This window comes from Pteropus alecto, unplaced genomic scaffold (genome assembly GCF_000325575.1).
Source record: "Pteropus alecto unplaced genomic scaffold, ASM32557v1 scaffold50, whole genome shotgun sequence".
Taxonomy (NCBI): domain Eukaryota; kingdom Metazoa; phylum Chordata; class Mammalia; order Chiroptera; family Pteropodidae; genus Pteropus; species Pteropus alecto.
In genome coordinates this window covers 5,643,082-5,662,685 of record NW_006431918.1, presented here as the reverse complement: position 1 = coordinate 5,662,685, position 19,604 = coordinate 5,643,082, and the positions used below count along the sequence as shown (strand labels likewise).

At 40.2% G+C, this 19,604-nt stretch overlaps 1 protein-coding gene across 1 annotated transcript; it reads right to left on the bottom strand.

The window, feature by feature from the left end:
* Nucleotides 1-11,535: 11,535 nt before the first annotated feature.
* SFRP2 (secreted frizzled related protein 2) lies at nucleotides 11,536-19,598 on the bottom strand. Its single transcript, XM_006906254.2, has 3 exons — nucleotides 19,032-19,598; nucleotides 16,585-16,665; nucleotides 11,536-12,693 (listed from the first exon to the last, which is right to left on the bottom strand). Exons 1-3 carry the CDS (start codon nucleotides 19,528-19,530, stop codon nucleotides 12,389-12,391), a joined length of 885 nt encoding a protein of 294 aa, XP_006906316.1. The 5' UTR covers nucleotides 19,531-19,598; the 3' UTR covers nucleotides 11,536-12,388.
* Nucleotides 19,599-19,604: the final 6 nt, after the last annotated feature.

Below are 19,604 nucleotides of genomic sequence, written 5' to 3'. Positions count from 1 at the left end.
CATTTGCCTCTATTCCAGACTGCTCTGTGTTCAAGGTGCTGGCACATATGTTTCTGTCAGCCACCAAGTGCACACACTTGGAGAGCAGAGACCCAATTCTAATCGTCTTTATTCCACCACTGCATCTAGCACAATGCCTGGCCTGGACCCAAATTAAATCAGAGGTGTGGTCACATCTCTAGGTCATTGTGCTTCTGCCTTGGGCTTCTCACTGCCTTGTGAAGAGAGAGTGAGGACAGGCCGTTTTCCTCGGCCCATTGTCTGCAGAACTTCTCCAGGAAGGAGTGGGGGCTCTTGTCCCTGTGGCCACAGACTTTCCCATTCTACCAAGAACAGGACTGTAAAGAACTCTGCACATCCTTGTGGACCTGAAATGAGAGGCCTAAATTGTGCCCTTAACATTTTTCCATGCAGCCCAGAATGTGCATATGCTACTTCTTGTTTTATAATTCGGCACTGTCTATCGGGCCGGGGACATACTTTTGCCATCACTTAGAGCTGCTGAGACGTGGCTGGGGGAAAGAAAGCAGTGTCAAGAGTGAGGCCTGAGTCTGTTTCATTCTACCTGTTATCTCTCTTATCCTTGTATCAGAGGAACATAAGTTTTGGTATTTAGCCACATAATTCTAAAAATATGTGGCTTGCGTGAGTGCTGGAGAAATGGTTGCTTTTCTAATTTATTCTATAAGTGCAGTAATCCTAGCACATCATATAATATTTGGATGAGTGCACACATGGAAATAAAACACATTTACATTATTTCAGATGATCGGACAAATGGAATACCAGTGTTTTTGATTATTTCTTGTTAATTGCACCTTTTCTTTGACTAGGATTTTCATTAGTCTAAGTGACTAAATGGTTATAAATGAAAATTTTGTGCTGGGTGTGTTGAATTATGACTATTTTAAAACATTAATGTCTTGGCATAAAATTACTTATGTATGTTTAAGTTTTATAGTAAACACATTTTACTGGGTTTTCAATGAAGGAACGTTTTAGAAGCTGTCCTGGATGTGATAGTTAGTGAATAATTTAGGGACACAGCTAGTTAGGCACTACTAGTTAGACACCACTAGTTTAAGATTTTCCAGATCTTGCATATATCTGTCAAAGTGGTCATAGTGTTGGGGATGACTTTAAGTGAACAACGCGAAGGAAGGTTTAGCCTGTTGTGCATGTGTGGTGTCAGTTCGTGGCAAGACTTGAGTCAGGGCCTCCCTCTGTTATTGGCTCACTAGTGTCTTTTGGAGAGGTTCCCTATTTTTCCTCCTTTGTTGCTTTTGTGTCCATATTCTAAGTATATATTTAAGGCCTTAATAGTAGTGGAATGAGAATGAAAAATCTCTTGGTATTATTGTCACCTGGGTGAAGAATCACCAAAGAAAATGGTCAGAGATGGTAACCTGAGCATAAAAAACTTGATTATTTGCTGGACTTGGGGTGTTAATTATCTTTGCTTTCTAAACGACCTGAGAAATGGAAAGGATACCAGCCAATGAGGAATAACTACCAATCACAGCTATTCATAAAAGGAAGATAAAGTTGTAGAAGGTGAAGTTGAATTTGGTTTAATGCATGTCGATTTTGAGGCATCTCTAGGTCACATAGGCAGAGTGGTTCACAGAGACTAACCAAAGCTCAGGAGAAAAGTTAGGGACAGCGATAGAGACTTGGTGTTTGACGCTGGTGAACTCCATAGGAGTAAATAACATTGTCCTGAAAGTCTGTAATGTGAGGGAAGAAGGAGGTAGAAGTATTTGGTTGATAGTTAAGACAATAGGATTTAGAATCAAACACGTTTGCTTATGAGTCTGTTATAACAGACTCACTGTGTACCCTTAAGCCTTGAGACATCTGACCGTTTTATTTCAATGACAGACTTGAGATATAATTCACATACCATGCAATTCACCCTTTTAAAAGTGTATAATTCAGTGGTTTTTAGTATATTCATGAAACAATGCAACCGTCACCACTATTTAATTCCAGAACATTTTCATCACCTCAAAAAGAAAACTCATATTTATTAGTACTCACTACCTCTTTCCTCCTTTCTCCATCTCCTAGCAACCAGTAATCTACTTTCTGTCTATATAGATTTTCTGGATGTTTCATATCAAATAAATCATGCAATATGTGGCCTTTGTGTCTGGTTTCTTTCACTTAGCATAATGTTTTCAAGGTTCATCCATGTTGTAGCATTTATCAGTACATCATTTCTTTTTATGGCCAAATAAAATTTTGTTATATAGTTATACCACATTTTGTCTATCTACTCATCAATTGATGGACTTTTGGGTTGTTTCCACTTTTTGGCTATTATGAGTAATGCTGCTATGCAAATTCATATGCAAGTGTTTTTTGGTGGATATATGTTCTCAAGTCTCTTGAGTATATATCTAGTAGTACACCTTCTTGGTCATATGGTAACACTATGTTTAAGATTTTGAGGAACTGCCAAACTGTTTTCAAATTAGCCATACCATTTTACAATCCCACCAGCAATGTACAAGAGTTCTGGTTTCTTCATATTCTCACCAATAGTTGTTATTATATGATATTCTGATTTGCATTTTCCTAATGACTAATAATGTCAAACATCTTTTCATGTAATTATTGGCCGTTTTGTATATCTTCATTGGAGAAATGTCTAGAGTCTTTGCTCATTTCCAAAGTGGGTCATTAGTCTTTTTACTATTGAGAGTTCTTTATATATGCTGGATACAAGTCCTTTATTAGATATCTGTTTGCAATTATTATCTCCCATTCTGTGGGTTTTTTAAAAATTTTTTTGATGATGTGCCTTGAAGCATAAAAGTTTAAATTTATTTTTTCTTTTGTACAGAATGCTTTTGGTGTCATAACTAAGAAATCATTGCCTAATCCCAGATTGTGGATATTTATTCCTATGCTTTCTTCTAACAGTTTTATAGTTCTAGTTCTTACATTTAGAGCTTTGGTCTACTTTGAGTTAATTTTTATATATTGTGTGAAATAGAGGTCCAACTTCATTCTTCTGCATGTGGATATCCGGTTGTCCTGGCACCATTTGTTGAAAAAAGTTTTTTCCCATTGAATGATTGTCTTGGCACCCTTGTCGAAAATTAATTGATCATAAATTTAATGGTTTATTTCTGGACTCAATTCTATTCTTTTGCTCTATATGCCTAACCTTATGCCAGCACCACATTGTTTTGATTACTGTAGCTCTGTATTAAGTTTTGAAATTGAGAAGTGTGATCTTCCAACTTTGTTTTTCTTTTCCAAGATGGTTTTAGCTATTTCTGGTCCCTTGCATTATCATGAGAATTTTAGCATCGGCTTGTTAATTTCTGCAAAAAGGCAGCTAGAATATTGATACAGGATTGTTTTGACTCTATAGACCAATTGAGGGAGTATTTCCATATTAATAATATTAAGTCTTCTGATTCATGAACGTGACATGTCTTTTCATTTACTTAGTTCTTTAATTTCTTTCAATGATGTTTTTCAATTCTCAGTATATAAACTTGTACTTCATTTGTTAAATTTATTCCATACCTAAGTTTTTAATTTTTTTTAATGCCATGGTAAGTGAAATTGTTTTTTTAACTTCATTTTTAGATAGTTCAATGCTAGAGTATAGAAACACAATCAGTTTGTGTTTGTTGACCTTATGTCCTGTAGCCTTGCAGAACTCATTTATTATTTCTAATAGATTTTTAATGGATTCTTTAGTATTTTTTATATACAAGATCACATCATCTGTGAATGGAGGTAGTAGTTTTACTTCTTCTTTACTGATTTGGATTCTTTCTTCCTTCCATCCACTCATCCGTCTGTCCATCCTCCCTCCCTTTTCTTTACTGATTTGGATTCTTTCTTCCTTCCATCCGCTCATCCGTCTGTCCATCCTTCCATACATCCTTCCTTCCTTCTTCTCTCCCCATCTCTCTGTCTCTCTTTCTCTCCTCCCTCCCTTCTTCTTTCCTTCCCTCCTTCCCTCCTTCCCCTCTCCCATCCCTTTTTTCTTCTTTTCTTCCCTCCCTCATTCCCTTCCTTCTTTCTTGCCTTTTTGGACTGGCTAGAACTTCCAGTAATATGTTGGATAAGAGTCGAGAGATTGAAAATTACTTATTTTTTCCTGATCTTAAAGGGAAAGCATTTAGTTTTTCACTATTAAGATGTTAACTATGGAGTTTATGTAGATGGCTTTATCAAGTTGAGGAAGTTCCCTTTTATTTCTAGTTTATTGAGTGCTTTTATCCTGAAAGTGTGTTGGACTTTGTCAAGTGCTTTTCTGCATCTATTGATACGATCATGTGGTTTTTGTTCTTTATACTTTGTTCTTTATTCTATTAATATAGTATATTACATTGATTCATTTTCATATGTTAAACCAAACTAGCATTCCTGGGATGAGCCCCACTTGGTCATGATACATAATCCTTTTAATATGCTGCTGGATTATTGAGGCTTTTTGCATATACATTCATAAGGAATTTGGACCCGTTGTCTTTTCTTGGGATTTCTTTTTCTGGTTGTGGTATTAAAATAATATTGGCTTCATAGTATGAGATGAGAAGTGTTCCCCCTCTTCTACTTCTTGGATGAGTTTGTGAATGGCTCTTCCTTAAATCTGTGTTACAATTTACCATCTTGGCCTGAGCTTTTCTTTTTGGGAAACTTTTTTTTTTTTATTAATAATTTAATCTCTTTACTTATTATAGGTCTATTTAGATTTTCTATTTGCTCTTAGGTCAATTTTGGTATTTTGTGTCTTTCTTAGAATTTGTCAGTTTTGTGTAGGTTATCTAATTTGTTGGTGTAAAATCGTTCACAGTATTCCCTTGTAAGCCTTTTTACTTCTTCGGGGTTGGTAGTATTATCCCTTCTTCATTCCTGATTTTAGTAATTTGGGTCTTCTCACTTTTTATTTTGATCATTCTAGCTACATTTTTGCCAATATTCTTTAAACGATCAACTTTTATTTTCATTTATTTTCTCTTTTGTTTTTCTATTCTCAATTTTATTTGTTGTTGCTGTACTCCATATAATTTTCTTGCTTCTGCCTGCTTTGGGCTTAGTTTGCTCTTCTTTATTTGTATTTTTGAGGTAGAAGTTTAGGTTGTTATTTTGAGATCTTTCTTCTTTTTCAATGGAAGCATTTATAGCTATTTTCCCTGAGCATTTCTTTAGCTGCATTCCATACTTTAGTGTATATTGAGTTTTTGTTTTCATTTTCATTCACCTAAATTTTAAACATATTTAGGAATGTGTTGTTTAATTTTCATATGTTCATGAATTCCCCAAATTTTCTTCTGTTGTTTATTTCTAATTTCATTCCATTGTGGTTGGAGAACATACTTCGCAGGACGTTGGTCCTTTTAAATGTATTGAGGCTTGTTATATGGCCTAACATATGGTCTGTTCTGAAGAATGTTCCATGTGCACTAGTGTGATGAGTTCAAAGATTTGGGGGCTGATGAAGGGAAGACAGGAGCATGCGATGGTAGTTTTGCACAACAAGCTTATTTGGTGGTATTGGGACAGGAGCGGATGAGAGAGGATGTCCATCACAGTGGGGCCTTCCAAGGACAGAGGGCAGCATCCAAAAGGGGAAGAGGACCAGGGAACTCTCAGGGAAGAGGAGGATGAGGAAGGGCTCATGTGCCTAGGTGATGTCACTCAGCAGCAAGGTGGGGGCTCTGAGTCAGAGCTCCGAAGGGCAGCAGCGGTTTGGGTCTTTGACGACTACAAGGTTTATCTTATCTGTGACTAGCAGATATTGGGTGCAGTTTTGCAGGGTATGCAGAGCAGTCAGGCTCTAAATGGTGAAAAATATGCTTATTTGGGATATATTTAAAGCAATTGAATATGTAAGAATTTGTGTTTGGCTTTGAGCTAATGCTGCCAACTTGCTGTGAAAAAGTAAACAACATGTACAGGGGCCATCTATGGCCCATTTAGATAATAATTTGAGAAATATGTGTATTCTGCTGTTTGGTGGAATGTTCCATAGATAGATGTCTGTTAGGTCTAGTTGGCTTATAGTATTGTTCAAGTTTTCTATTTCCTTGTTGATTTTCTGCCCATTTGTTCTACCTATTATAGAAAGTGAGGTATTGAAGTCTCTAAAGATTATTGTTGTGTTGTCAGTTTCTCCACTTTGTCCCTCTGCACATCCTTCCCACATTTTCTTGATCTTCTCATGTCATCAAAAAATAGTTCATGCTTGTGGCCTGACTTTGCTGGGCAAGGAGCAACTTTACTGGTTTAGGTGGTTTTTAGTTTAATTTTTCTTTTTTCTAGCCTCACATCATAGGCCAGTACATACATTCTAATCTTCTGTAGGACACGAGTTTAGTGGAGTTAGGCCAGAAATGCTGTGGGGGACACACGACACTCAGAACCTCTCTTTCGATTTCAGCAGCAACTGGGTGTTGAGTTAGATTCTTAGAAGTCCGAAACACTAACCAGATTATTATGACCTCCCACACCACCTCCATATTTTCACCCTGAAAACCAAGAAAACTCTAACTTATTTTATTATGTATAGGTAAGTGTACAATGACCTGGTTTTCCCTTGTGATAACTATTTTGATGCTTTTTAAAAGAATCCAAAATCAGATGCTTTTCCTCTTTTTTTTCTGTTTTTTTTTTTTTTTTTTTGTTGTTGTTTTTTTTTTGGACTCCTGCTTTATTTTATTGACACCCTAAACACAATGTTTGCTCATCATAGAATTAAGCCTACAAGAAAGTCTCCTTTGTCCCATAGGACCCGGATGCCAAGCATCTGAGGCCTGGCCACCATTTCTTCCTCCCATATCCCTGGCAGACCCCCATCTAGGCCATATACACATCCTTTTCCACTGAATGTCTGTTCATTTCTTTTACCCATGTTCTAAGTGCATTACTTTTAACTGTTGAGTTTTGGGAGTTCTTTGTATATTCTAGATACAAGCCCTTTGTCAAATACGTGCTTTGCAAGTATTTTCTTTAATCTATAATTTGTCTTTTCATTCTCTTAACACTGTCTTCTTCACTCCCCAGTTTTATTGAGTTATAATGATTGACAAAATAGTAAGGAATTTAAGGTGTACAACATGATGATTTGGTGGTATATGTTTAGATAGCAAAAGTTTTACATTTTTAAGAGGTTCAGTTTATCATTTTTTTCCTTGTATGGGTTGTGCTTTTTTTGGTCAAATGCTTTTTTTTGCATTAATTGACATGATCATATGATTTTTCTTCTTTAACCTATTCGATAGGTAGATTATATTGATTCATTTTTTGAATATTAAAATAGCCTTGCTTACCTTAAATGAATCCAGTGTGGTTGCAGTGTATTATGCTTTTTATACATTGCTATATTTGATATTTGAATATTTGTTGAAGATCTTTATATCTAAGTTCATGAGAGATATTGGTCTACATTTTCTTTTTTGTGCTATTTTTTGTCTGGTTTTGGCATTAGGGCAACACTAGCCTCATAAAATGAGTTGGGAAGCATCCCCTCTTCTTCTGTTTTCTTGAAGAGATTGTGTAAAATTTCCAGTGAAATTTTCTGGGCCTAGAGATTTTGATTTCTAGTATTATTTTAATGTGAATTTCTTCGTACTCATAAGAACAAATGGAGCCCAGGAAGACAGTGTACATGAAGGTCTGGAGAAATCTGGTTCTCAGTTACTCTTGTCTGCCACATGTGTATATGTCACATTAGACTGTAGGCTACTCAAAGGTAGCCATTGTGTGTTGATCATTGTGGGATCTCAGCACTAAGCACACAGCTGATACACAGTAGGTGTTCCGTGTAAGAAATTGTTGAGTAATCGAATTGACCCTCAGCTGCTATAGACTGGCAGCCTGATCCTGATAGAGGAGCCTGATGAAGGAAGGGCACTGTGGAGTTGCCTGAGTCCCCTTCTGGGGGTGGAAAAATCTCTTTGGAAGAAGGGAGGAGTAGATAGTATTGATGGTTCCATTTCTTCTTCCTATCTGCCTAAATCAGGCAGGCCCTGATTGGCCACCTCACTGTGAGCAACCGGATGTGTTCAAGAACCTGAAGAGCATGGGATGCTGGTGGGGCAGAGGGATGTGTGGGTAGGGGCAGGACTAGGGCTGGCTGCGACTGGTGTTCCTTCCTGCCATGGGTATCTCCTCACACAGAAATGAGCTCTGAGAATTATACTTCAAAATAGAGGATGGACAGGATGTATTGAGCTTAGGCTTGTAGAATAATAGTTCTTAATTATCTATAGATGAGTAGTCTCAGGCTTGCAGAAAGTATAGACTTGCCTAAGTCTCTCTGAATTTTTACACCACGATGCTTGCCACTTGTACTGCAGTTTCTAGTCTGCTAAGTGATATATTTTGATATCCTTTAAATTATACAGTTTTAGAAGGTTTTCTACCAGAGCTACATTTGTATGTGGGTGGACATGGGAATACATGCATGCATAAGTAAGTGTATAGGTTTTTAGGTGTATTTCTACTGAGAGAGCCCAGTTACTGCCAGTAAGTTCTGGTGCTCTGCTCATTTCATAATGTAACAGAGCATTTGGATTGCTAAATTAAAGACTATTATTACTCTGAACCGGGCATCTTGTGGCAGTTAAATTATTTGATTTGTTCTTCTAACACTATCTGTATTACCTGCTATCTTTACTAATTGAACTTTTTTTTTTTTAATAGAATCTACCTATCTGCATTACTCTCTGGGCAATTGTGAAATGCTTTTACAAATATTTATAAAATATTTGCAATTCATGTTATGTTGAATTGCTATTTGTTTCTGAGCTAAATGGGAATTCTTTTTTATAATTTGAGAATTTTGGAATTTTATTGATTATAAAAACAATGGGCCTTATGGTAGGTTTATTCGTGATTCTATAATAATACCTTCAGTGTAGTAATTGCACAATACCTTTGTCAATTAGCCAATAGGTAAAACTGATGATAAATACTTAACTTCTAAGGCTTTGTCCTAACAGAAGGTATTCTGGTACAACTCATTGAAAGTTCTCTCCTTGTAAGCACCTCTACCCTGATCCTAAGCTCAACCTTAACCAAACGTTCCATTTTCTACGCAAGTTCTTTTTGGGCAGGATTCACCTCTGTATCTCCAGCACCTACCACAATTCCTGATGCTACAGTATAAGCTGAAGGAGGGCACGATCACTGTGCATCTGCCCCTTAGAACAGTGTCTGGCATATGTGGAAGCACTCAATACAGATTCTTGAATAAATAACTCAATGGTCAGTACATTTTTACTGAGTTACTATGTTTCATAGGCAAAAATCGCATTGTTTTGTAATCTAGATACAATAACTGCACAAAGGGTACCTATTTATGGCTGGATTTGCTTTTCAAGGTAATCCCCTACCTTCATCAAGAACATTGAAAACCTAATAGCAAACAAGAGTCAAAAGGCAAAAAATCATTTGACGAGAGAATAGACAATGAGGAATGGAGGTCACCATTATAGAAAATGGATCCTTTTTAACCCTATAAATTCAGTATACTGATTTGTGCACACAGTCTTTGTCATTTGTGCACTTAGGAAATACCACCAAAAAACCCTTATAGATTTGTTCTTGTACAACAACTCATTTCTCAAGTTATTTAGGAAAGAAAGAGCATTACATGTATAGTAGATATATAGTTTTCATATCTTTTAACTTTTCTGTTTGGGTTGATCCCCTATTTGGGGAATTTTAGCAGTTTATTAACAGGTCATGAATCATCGTAGGAAACTCAGAAATCCAATGTCTTCTGATTACTTGCTTTATTTTTCCAAAAAATGGATGATATTCAGGTTTTCATCTGCCTACAAAAGAAATCTGATAGTTGCAAACACAATTAAGAATAAATTCATGACTGTTTCAAGAATAAATGAGCTATATATGTTTGAACCATCATGCAAAACAAAACAGTAAAATGAAATGAAAAATTAAACAAAAACCTAACTGCTTTGCCCAAGCACGTCTCATTGGCTCATAATCTTGTCAAAGATTGAATTGGAAAGTCCATGGGGAGGCACATATGGCAGGAGGCAGACATTGGAGTGATGCCTGAGCTGCTAACTCCTTAAAACATGACTGAAGGAGGCTGTGTCTGGCATAACTTGCTCTCCAGAGCTGAAGGTTTCGCATCCTGTTATATGGGCAAGTGGCTTTTGGCTTGATTGGAAAGGGAACAATCACATAGGTCAGTTTCTTCCAAATTGTTTCCTTTCATTAGTTTTTGATTGATTGTACTTATTTCTTTCTTCAAATCCCTAAATCCTTGGTTTACTATTTCCTTTCTTTTGTCTTTTATTTTCTCTTTTTCTTTTTCCTTTTTTGCCTTTTCCAGCGTCCATAGTTTCCTGTTTCAAATGTTGAGAATGAGAGTTGACCTTGATCCATGAGTGCCCACTTCTAGTCTGTTCCCTGGGTGCCTTGTAGGAAGAGGGTTGTGTCTTGAGTCTGTGGATTCAGAGGAGACGCAGAGTCAAGTGGCAACCCCGAAGAACATGAAAGGGGCTGCCGAGATTGTGTAGCCCAGGCAGTCGGAGGTACTGACTTGCAGCGCCAGAGAAACTTGAAGTGCTCGAGAGAGGTCATGGATATATGTTCAGGTGACTTTTAAAGTAAATTGATAAAATGCCATCAGATAAAGGCTTCACACGGAAGCCACTAAACATTTCAAATTTGCTGGAGACCCTTGCTCTCACATCGCCTGTACTTATACTTCATAGAACTTACCAGTTATAAATACATAATCGTATTCATTTTCTTCCCTCAAGTTAGCTCCATAAGAATAAGGACTAAAAGTATTTATCCCTAGCACTTAGAACAGGGCCAGCCACATAGCAGATGCTCAATAAATATTTAATAGATGAGCATCACCATTTTTCTGTAATCCACTCCTAGGTTGGATAGAAGATGGAATTTGTTGTTTGAAAGGCCTAGTGTCAGCTTGGGCTCTGCCTCTTATGAGCAATGCTACCCAAGTCCTCTGAGCCTGTTTTCTCACGTGTTTAATAGAATTTCTCCGGAGGTCCCGAAATCATGAAGCATTTGGATGGACATTTTATGGACGCAGGTCCCCTTCTCCTCCTAATGTTGGTTTTTCACTACCCCCTCCCTGCCTTCCAATGGGTACTCTTCAAATCATGGCTCTTTATCTGAGGGTTAGTTTACATGGGGGGAGGAACTAACACTTCTGCAATGGTTATTCTCTGTCATTATAAAAATCTCTTGAAAAAGACAACTGTAGAGCTCATGAATCTTGGGTTTAGAGTTGCTACGTAGCTGCAACCAAACTGCAGAGCAGGCAAGTCCTTTGCAGTCTGCAAATCTCTGCCTCCCTGAAGGTCCGCAGAGTAGAAACCTGTGAGATGGGAGGCACGGGGAGCCAGGTGGTATAGAGGGGAGACGCTTTCTGATTCAAAGGAACAGACACTTCAAACGGTGGAAAGACTGGGCCTAGGAAGAAAGAGGTGATCGCTCTTGTACACCTCCCTTCCCAATTCTTTCTATTAAGAAGACAAGACAGAAGACAAGGAGTAGGTAAAACAGGATGTAAAGTTTATATACAAGAATATAATGTTTATCTGAAATATTTACAGTGTGGGTTAAAGCAATATTTTTACAACTTTTTAAAGGTCAACTACTATGTATCTTACAGGTAAGCTACAATGGTTTAATTTGCAAAATTAAGTAAAAAATGTTTTAAACAAAGCTTAAAGTATTCAGGTCACTTATAAAATTTGTGGTGCCCTTTATTTGAAGGAATCATGCTATGATGGTTAATGTGCTTTTTATAAATGGAAGTACTCTACCTGGAAATGCAATACATGCTACAGTCGTAAGTTCCCGACAAGGGTGTAAAATGACAAGTGAACTGTTATAAGACGTAGGCCCCGAGTCTCAGGCTGGAGCTGAGAGATGCTGAGCTTTATCTCAGCTGGGTTTGTGACCTGCAACAGTTTGGGCCTCTTACAAAAACAAAGCTATTTGTATGTTCTGGCAACATCAGCATAAAGTGAAAATCAGGTGACCCAAACCAAACAGGAAAAAATCAGACCCAAGTCACAGTTGTACCTATTCAAAACTAGCTTTAAAGTGAGCTATTTTAAAACTTCTCGAAAATATGCATGATTTATTAGTTTGATTATTTCTACAAGACTTAGGGTTTTTTCCTTTATGTGGAAAACAGCTATCCATTCCTGAGGCCTCCTAAGGCCTTATAACTCAGGAAATGCTGGGGGTGCAAATGTGCAAAAGGCAGGGGACGCTGCTCCAGGATGGGGCCGGAGCTGCTGGGACTGTGCTTGGGACACGAGAGTGGAGGCCTCGGAGCGGAAATGGTGAGCCGAGCCCTGGAGCCGGCCTGTCGGGGCGACCTGGGCCGCCGGAACTAGCACTGCAGCTTGCGGATGCTGCGTGAGATGCGCTTGAACTCTCTCTGCCCCTTCTGCCACCGCTTCACTGAGGTGATCACCAGCTCCCCGCCCAGTTTCTGTCCCATGACCAGATAGGGCGCATTGATGTCATTCATCTCCTCGCAGGTGCACTGCAAGCTGTCTTTGAGCCACAGCACCGACTTCTTCAGGTCCCTTTCGGACACACCGTTCAGCTTGTAAATGGTCTTGCTCTTGGTCTCCAGGATGATTTTGGTATCTCTGTTGATGTAGGTTATCTCCTTCACTTTTATTTTCAGTGCTACCAAGACAAGAGGAGATGGAATCACAGCAGTTATAATGGAGGACAGTATAGATCGGGAGCCTCCCTCCCTCCCCCCATACGGGTGTGACCTGGCTTGGGGGGACGGAAGAAGGGTTTCTTAGAGCCAGTGAGACTATTAAGAGCTGGGGGCAGCAGGTGGCTCCATTCCTAAAGCCTCAAAGGGTTTGCCAGTCACTTCGTTTCAAATTAGCCATCCTTTCAAAACCCCCTTTGCGGCACTCAACTTTCCTTCCTTGCTCTGAGTTTGCGTGTTGGTCGCATGTGGTCTGTACTCTCAACACACGATTTCCCCTATTGGAAATGTCAGCATGAAAAGAAATGCCTGACTCTTAGGTGAAACATGATCCTTCCGTGGCCGTGAACTTTAAACTCAATTTATTACGTTGGAGAGGTTTTTGGACAAACCTGTAAGGAAATTATATCACACAATCATTGTTTTCTAAAGAACAGACTACAGGGAAGAATTGATCTTACAGCTGCATTTGATTTGCTAAAGTAACTAGGAGAAAAATATCCAAGACTCTTTTTAAGAGCACATGTTTAGCTGTAAAAGTGTTTTTCTGAAGACCTCATCCTCATATGCTATCATTTGCCTGTCCAAGGCCAGGGCGTTTACAGATCATATATGTACTGTTTCCAAAATGGATATTAGACTCATTAGAATGCTAAGACCAAAAGTAAGTGGTTTACATAAAAGACACATTTTATAGTCATAAACAGTATGCTTTGGGAAAGAAAACCCTACAAACATATATGCTGGAATTACATTTCAAGAATCCATGAAGGCAGGGAAAGGATAGAACTTTAAAGTTGGAAGAAACCATCCAGTTAAAATATCTTGTTGATACATGAAGAATCTGAGATCCAGTAACATGTAGTGACTTACATGAGGTCACCCAGGTAGGCTATGCCCTGAATGAATCTGGTTCTGAGAACATTGATCCCCAAACCTCCTCCTCTAACACCATTGTGGTCTCATAAGGCAACTTCCAATTTCTTGTCCTGGTTTGAGCATTAACTCACCCAATTGTAATGTGTCCCAAGACCCTTGGTGCTATTGACAATCGTTTTGTATGGATCATGTGCTAGTGGTAACTTCTTGTCTTTGATGGAGTAGAGGAAGAGCTTTTTTTGTGTGTGTGTAACTGCTTTGGGGGTTTCTTTCTTTCTTCGAAAGGGAGTTTGACTAAGCATGGCTTTTCCATTCACCTGGGAAATGACTGAGGCTCAACCAGGTAAATCAAGGATGCTGTGACTTGGCCAATCATTATTTTGTCTGATATTCATTTAAACTATATATAGTATTGAGTTCTCAGGGTTTCTGAGACTTAAATCATGGAATAAGACACCTGGAAATGTCACATGTTCCTGAAGCCTCTGCGTAAGGGGTGGGGGTGGGGATGATACATGAGACAAGTGATCATATGCTGCCTGTGAGCCTCGCCTATAGCAAAGATAGAGCATGTGTGAAATTTTGCCTGGTCAGTTCAAACATTTTTGAACTCCAAACATCAGAAAAATCATCACTTTTAACCACAGGGAAGATTTATGAGTCATATTTTTCTAGCTTTAAAATAACCAACTTTGCAAAAGTATACCATGGAAAAACATCAGGCATTTCCTCCCTAGATTTTCAGCTGGGACCAAATACAAGGAATCGAAGCCCCAAAGTAACTTTTCTGCCCTGGAGGATGTAGATGCAGGATGTGGTAGGAGGCAGAGGGGATGATGCTCTCCGATTCAGCATAGGTTGCGTATAGTTCGGGCCTTTCTATCTTCACCACTGAAATGTGTGCCTTGTACTTAGGAGGGCAGTGGGGAGAGATTGCGATGTTAAGTAAATGAGACTTCTACCCTTGTTCCTTCCACCCTTCTATTACTCCGCCAAAGTACAGAGGCAGTATGGATTACTGCTTATAAACAAGGAGTCTATAATGTACTTCCCACAATTCAGGTTCATTACCCCTTTTGGGACAAAATCAATGGGGGGAAATAGAAAACAAAGCTTGTGAGGAATCTGTATGTGTGATACTTAAATGTAATGACTTCTATGTAGTTTTGAAAGGCTTTCGCCTCTAAAAAGGAGCTAGCACACTCTCTCTCTCTCTCTCTCTCTCACACACACACACACACACACGCACACACACACACACACACACTTTTTGGCACAGGTCTTGACAGAGCATCCTTAGGACAGTCTTCTGTAAGATAAGCCACAAAGCCAGCAGTTAATACATGTGTGCGTGTGTCCCCTAAATCAACTGTTATGGAGCCCCAAGATATAACCAACTTTTTCATGGAAGTCAGGAGAGAGATCTGTATTTAATCTAGTGCAAAGGACATAAGCCATCAGAAGAGAATGATATTTTATATACATTTTAATATAAAATGTATTAAAATTATATTTTCCTATCTTGCCCTTGATCAAATCTTGTAGCATGGAAGCTAAGAAGGGTGTTTTGGTAAGGCCCTAGAGGTTTGGGATTGCTGCTGGCAGCATGCCTGGCCTTCAGCTACTTGGAGAGTTGTATACATTTGAATCTAGACATATGAAACCCTATCATCCCATTGGTGGCTTTGGCTGAGGGGAGGGATTGCCCAGGACTCAGAGTTGCCTTCTTTCTTTTCCCTTCCTTGGCAGTGGGAAGCTTTTCCTAAAGCCATGGCTCTGGCTGTTCCGGGACCAGCGAAGGTTAAACCCAGGACATTTCCTGGAAGAGACCTGGGGTTGTAAGGAGCAGTGATGGGATTGTTCCTGGAGTGTCCAGGACCTGACCAGGCCTGGGAGGCCATTCCTCAGTAATGGGAGCGGGAGTGATTTCTCAGTCTCAAGGACTTTGTTGAGGATGTAGACATATTAACACAGATCTATTACAGTCCACTATTGTTTGATAGAGCAGGGACCATATCCGTTTACAAGTTCAGCCTTCTGCCTGAATAAATGCTTCTAAGGGGTACCAACCACTTAAACACATCAGAAGGTGCCTGTTTTGGGAATGTAATGAAATCCAGAATGCCTCAGGAGTCTGGGCAAAGTTCTTGGCCATTGCCAACTCTGAATTTAGCATTTATCCCTGTGTCTAGTTGGACTCCTCCTCTCACCTCAGGGGCCTGAGGATAATAGATAAGGTGCTGATGGAGGTCTGTGCAGTCCCAACCCTCTTTTATAATACCCTTTTAAGGGTAGTGACTTACACTCTGTGGAACTTGGGTAACATATCACACACATTTATTGTCCCCCAGCACCATGTCATCACAGCATCTTTCATGTATCTTACCAAAATAAATCCCTAAGCTTTATTTCTTCTTTTTAAATTTAAGGACCACTCACCCCCCAATTGTTAACCAGTGCCTTGGATACATTCACTCATGGTGGAACACGGAAGAGGAAAGCATTATGGGTTATGACTAAAGTAAGGATATTTCTGTTTGGCCCTTTTTTATTTGTGGCCGACTTCATGCCTTGTGTGTGTTTTGCTGGGGGGCTGATATTTACATGTTCCCATCCTGGTGCATATGTCAAACGTCAGAGAACATGGCCCAGGATTAGGCTTGTTGGCAAGAAAAAGCCAACATGAAATGAAAAATGTGCCATTGAAAAATTGATAATTTTAATAATTCCCATTATTTGATTATTGCCTAACAGAACTATGAATCTCACCTAAAAAAATACAACTCAATACAAGATAGTTATATAGGGAGGAAACTAGGATAGAGCAAGTTAGATGATTTTAAGGAGGAGGAAAGGCGATAGTATTTTATCCAGCCTTTATCTAGAAACATCTTAATGATTTGCACCTTTAAATTTGAGTGGTAAATAAAACTTCTAAATGGGAAATCTTTTGTTGTTGGTGGTGTATTACTTACCAAAATCATTTTTACAAAGAGTTTCCATTATGTCGTTGTCATCTTCATTTTTATTTTTGCAGGCTTCACATACCTTTGGAGCTGGAAAGGTTAAAAATTAGTAAGTTTGCTTAAAAGGGAACAGCAGGTAGCACTTGTAAACAGCTCAAAGGGGCCTACCCAGGCAAGACTAGCAATTGTCCTACAAGACCCCAGCTTCTGCCTCCTTTATAAAAGGATCACTCATTCCTATGGAAGTTTCTCATGCCTGCCATTTTTTGATGGGCAAAAAAATGCGCATATGTTGTTTAATAAAGGGTGTATCCCAAAGAAAAAGGGCATTGGAGGCAGAGTGTGCAGGTGGTAGCCACAGTTAACTGGATGGGTCACAGCTTTTTAGCTCTTCCTCCTCGACCCCTAGGACAAACTCGGTCTCTGAAAAAGCTGTTTGTTCCCAAAGCCTCTATGAGGAGAAAGGACCAAAAGACTCGAGAAGTTTTGAAAAATGGCCACAAACTATGCCCAAAAGATTCTTCCTCAGCTGCAAGACACCAGTTTAGCCTGGTTTCTCTTAGGCTCTTTAGCCGAGTTCTCATTTCAAGGTATTTTTGAGTTTGGACAGGGAGAGGTGGCCAGTGGTGTAAGGGTCACGGAAGGGCTCTTCCCACCCTGGAAATACACCCCAGTAAGTACAACCGCCTGCTCTAATTGGTTCTGTCACTTTGTGCTTTCTGCCAAGTTCACGCTTGAGTTAAGCAGCATTTATTTATTTCACTGTTGTTTCTGTCCTCAATGGAGGTTCTTCTTGCCCCTCTCTGGCCATTTCAAACCAGCCACAAACAAACAAACAAACACACACCCTGAAGCTTTTCCTGAAGCTAATCAAAGTTGAAGCAAACAGTCTCTGGGGTCTGACCAAACCTAGGAACATACTCACCTGCACAATGATCAGGGTCTACGCTAAGACTCTTCTAAAAGAGTCTGATTTCTTGGGAAAAGGGAAAAAAGAAAACATACTCCCTTTCTCCCATTTATAATGTGCTAATGCTGTCTTTAAAATTCAGGTGAAATTTGATTTTCATTAATATGAAATTGAATTTTCACAGAAGAAAACTTTATGTAACTCAATAGAAGAGTTATCAAATCAGAAAAATGGCAGAGCATATTTCGAAGACCATACACTTTTATTTTGAAGGAAGAAAATGGTTTCGGGAGAAAAGTAGCATATAATGGTGCCGATAGTGGAAAGAAATAACAACAAAAGCAACACACATAAAACTGTCCTTAACTCTTCTCACTCAAACAAAATAAAACATTTCCAATTAGGAGCTCTAGGAATGTATATAAAATGTTACTAACCTGTATTGGTTGGTCTGTGGTGTATGTTGGACAAATGTTTGAAATATGCCAAACATTTGCAATAAATTAGAAATCTAACCAATAAGATGATTACGCACTCATGGTGCCTGCCAGAAAAGATTGCTAAGCAACATTGCGTTTTCTTTAACGATGGATGTAGGAAAACAGAGATTGAAAGGGAGCTGCTCGAGCCCTGGAAGGGGTTAGAGTTTAGCCCCCTTTCTATCTATTCCAGGAGGACCTAAATCAGCTCAGACACTGTATGTGTTTTCTTTTCAGAAGGAATATCAAGAGCCCATGAGGTTTTCATCGCTTTGATGGTTCTTGCACAGGAACTCCCCCCACCCCTCGTTTTCTAAAAACCTGGGAAACTCTCTTTTGCATGATTTTTTTTTCCAGTTAATTAAAACCACTCCCAAGATAAAAGCTGAACTGTGATAGAAGAAGATGATTCCTGGAGAGTCCCTTTATGACCCCTTGCTTAGACACCTGGGCAGTTACAATCAGGGCTCAATTTTCAACACGTTCAGAGCCAGTCCTGCTTTTATTTCTCAAACTCAAATCGGCAAAGAACAAAAAGTACCTTAAAAGAATATCTGTTTTGTGGATTTTGGCTATCCTGTCTGTATAGGATTGTTGCTGTGCCTACAATCCTGCCCAGCGCTCAGAGCGTGCTGCATGAGGCTGAGCGAGAAGCCTCCGACCGACCAGGCGCTCACCACAACCTCCTCCGCCCAGGACCACTTCGGACGCTCGGAATTTCGACCCCCCTGCTAGCATCTTTAAAAATAATTGCGTATCTATAAGGAAAAGATGTCTTTCAGTCCAGTTTCTTTCTTTTAAAAAGCTGTCCCTAAGAAAGAGCCACTGGTATAACTGGGAAAGGAATTAAGAGGCTTGGGTGTGTGTGTCGAGGTGGGGGGGAGGGTCTCAAATTTGTCTCGACACAGGAGGGCGAGGAGAGCGTCTGCCCCCTCCCGAGACTGGCATCTCAGGCGGGGAACCATCGAGACGTGGGGCAGGGGCCTTCCAATCCTCCCCCCCTTCCCCGCAGAAAGCTTTAACGGAGGTGGGGCGGGGGGTGGGAGGGAATAAGGGGAAAATTTTACCTTCCTCGGTGGCCGGCAGGAGGTGGTCGCTGCTAGCGAGGGGGATGCAGAGGTCGTTATCTTGGGGGAAACGGTCGCACTCGAGCATGTCGGGCCAGGGGAAGCCGAAGGCGGACATGACCGGAGCGCAGCGGTCCTTCACCTGCACGCAGAGCGAGTGGCATGGCTGGATGGTTTCGTCCAGGTCATCGAGGCAGACCGGGGCGAAGAGGGAGCACAGGAACTTCTTGGTGTCCGGGTGGCACTGCTTCATGACCAGCGGGATCCAGGCGCCCGCCTGCTCCAGCACCTCCTTCATGGTCTCGTGGCCCAGCAGGTTGGGCAGCCGCATGTTCTGGTACTCTATGCCGTGGCACAGCTGCAGGTTGGCCGGGATGGGCTTGCAATTGCTGCGTTTGTAGGAGAAGTCGGGCTGGCCGAAGAAGAGCCCGCGCGCCGAGCCCAAGCAGCAGTGCGAGGCGAGGACCAGCAGCAGCAGCGAGCCGGGACCCTGCGGCATCGTGGGCGCGCGACCCCCGGGGGTGGGGCGGAGGGAGCGGAGCCGGGGAAGCGCGAGGCGGCTGGGGCCCGAGC

What these genes read in the sequence shown, in the direction of transcription:
- SFRP2 (XM_006906254.2), bottom strand. Translation starts at nt 19,530, where the DNA reads ATGCCGCAGGGTCCCGGCTCGCTGCTGCTGCTGGTCCTCGCCTCGCAC. An exon ending in CCTGCCGGCCACCGAGGAAG is followed by an intron (nt 16,666 to 19,031) that starts GTAAAATTTTCC and finishes TAACCTTTCCAG; the next exon opens with CTCCAAAGGTATGTGAAGCC. An exon ending in TCTTTGTAAAAATGATTTTG is followed by an intron (nt 12,694 to 16,584) that starts GTAAGTAATACA and finishes TTGTCTTGGTAG; the next exon opens with CACTGAAAATAAAAGTGAAG.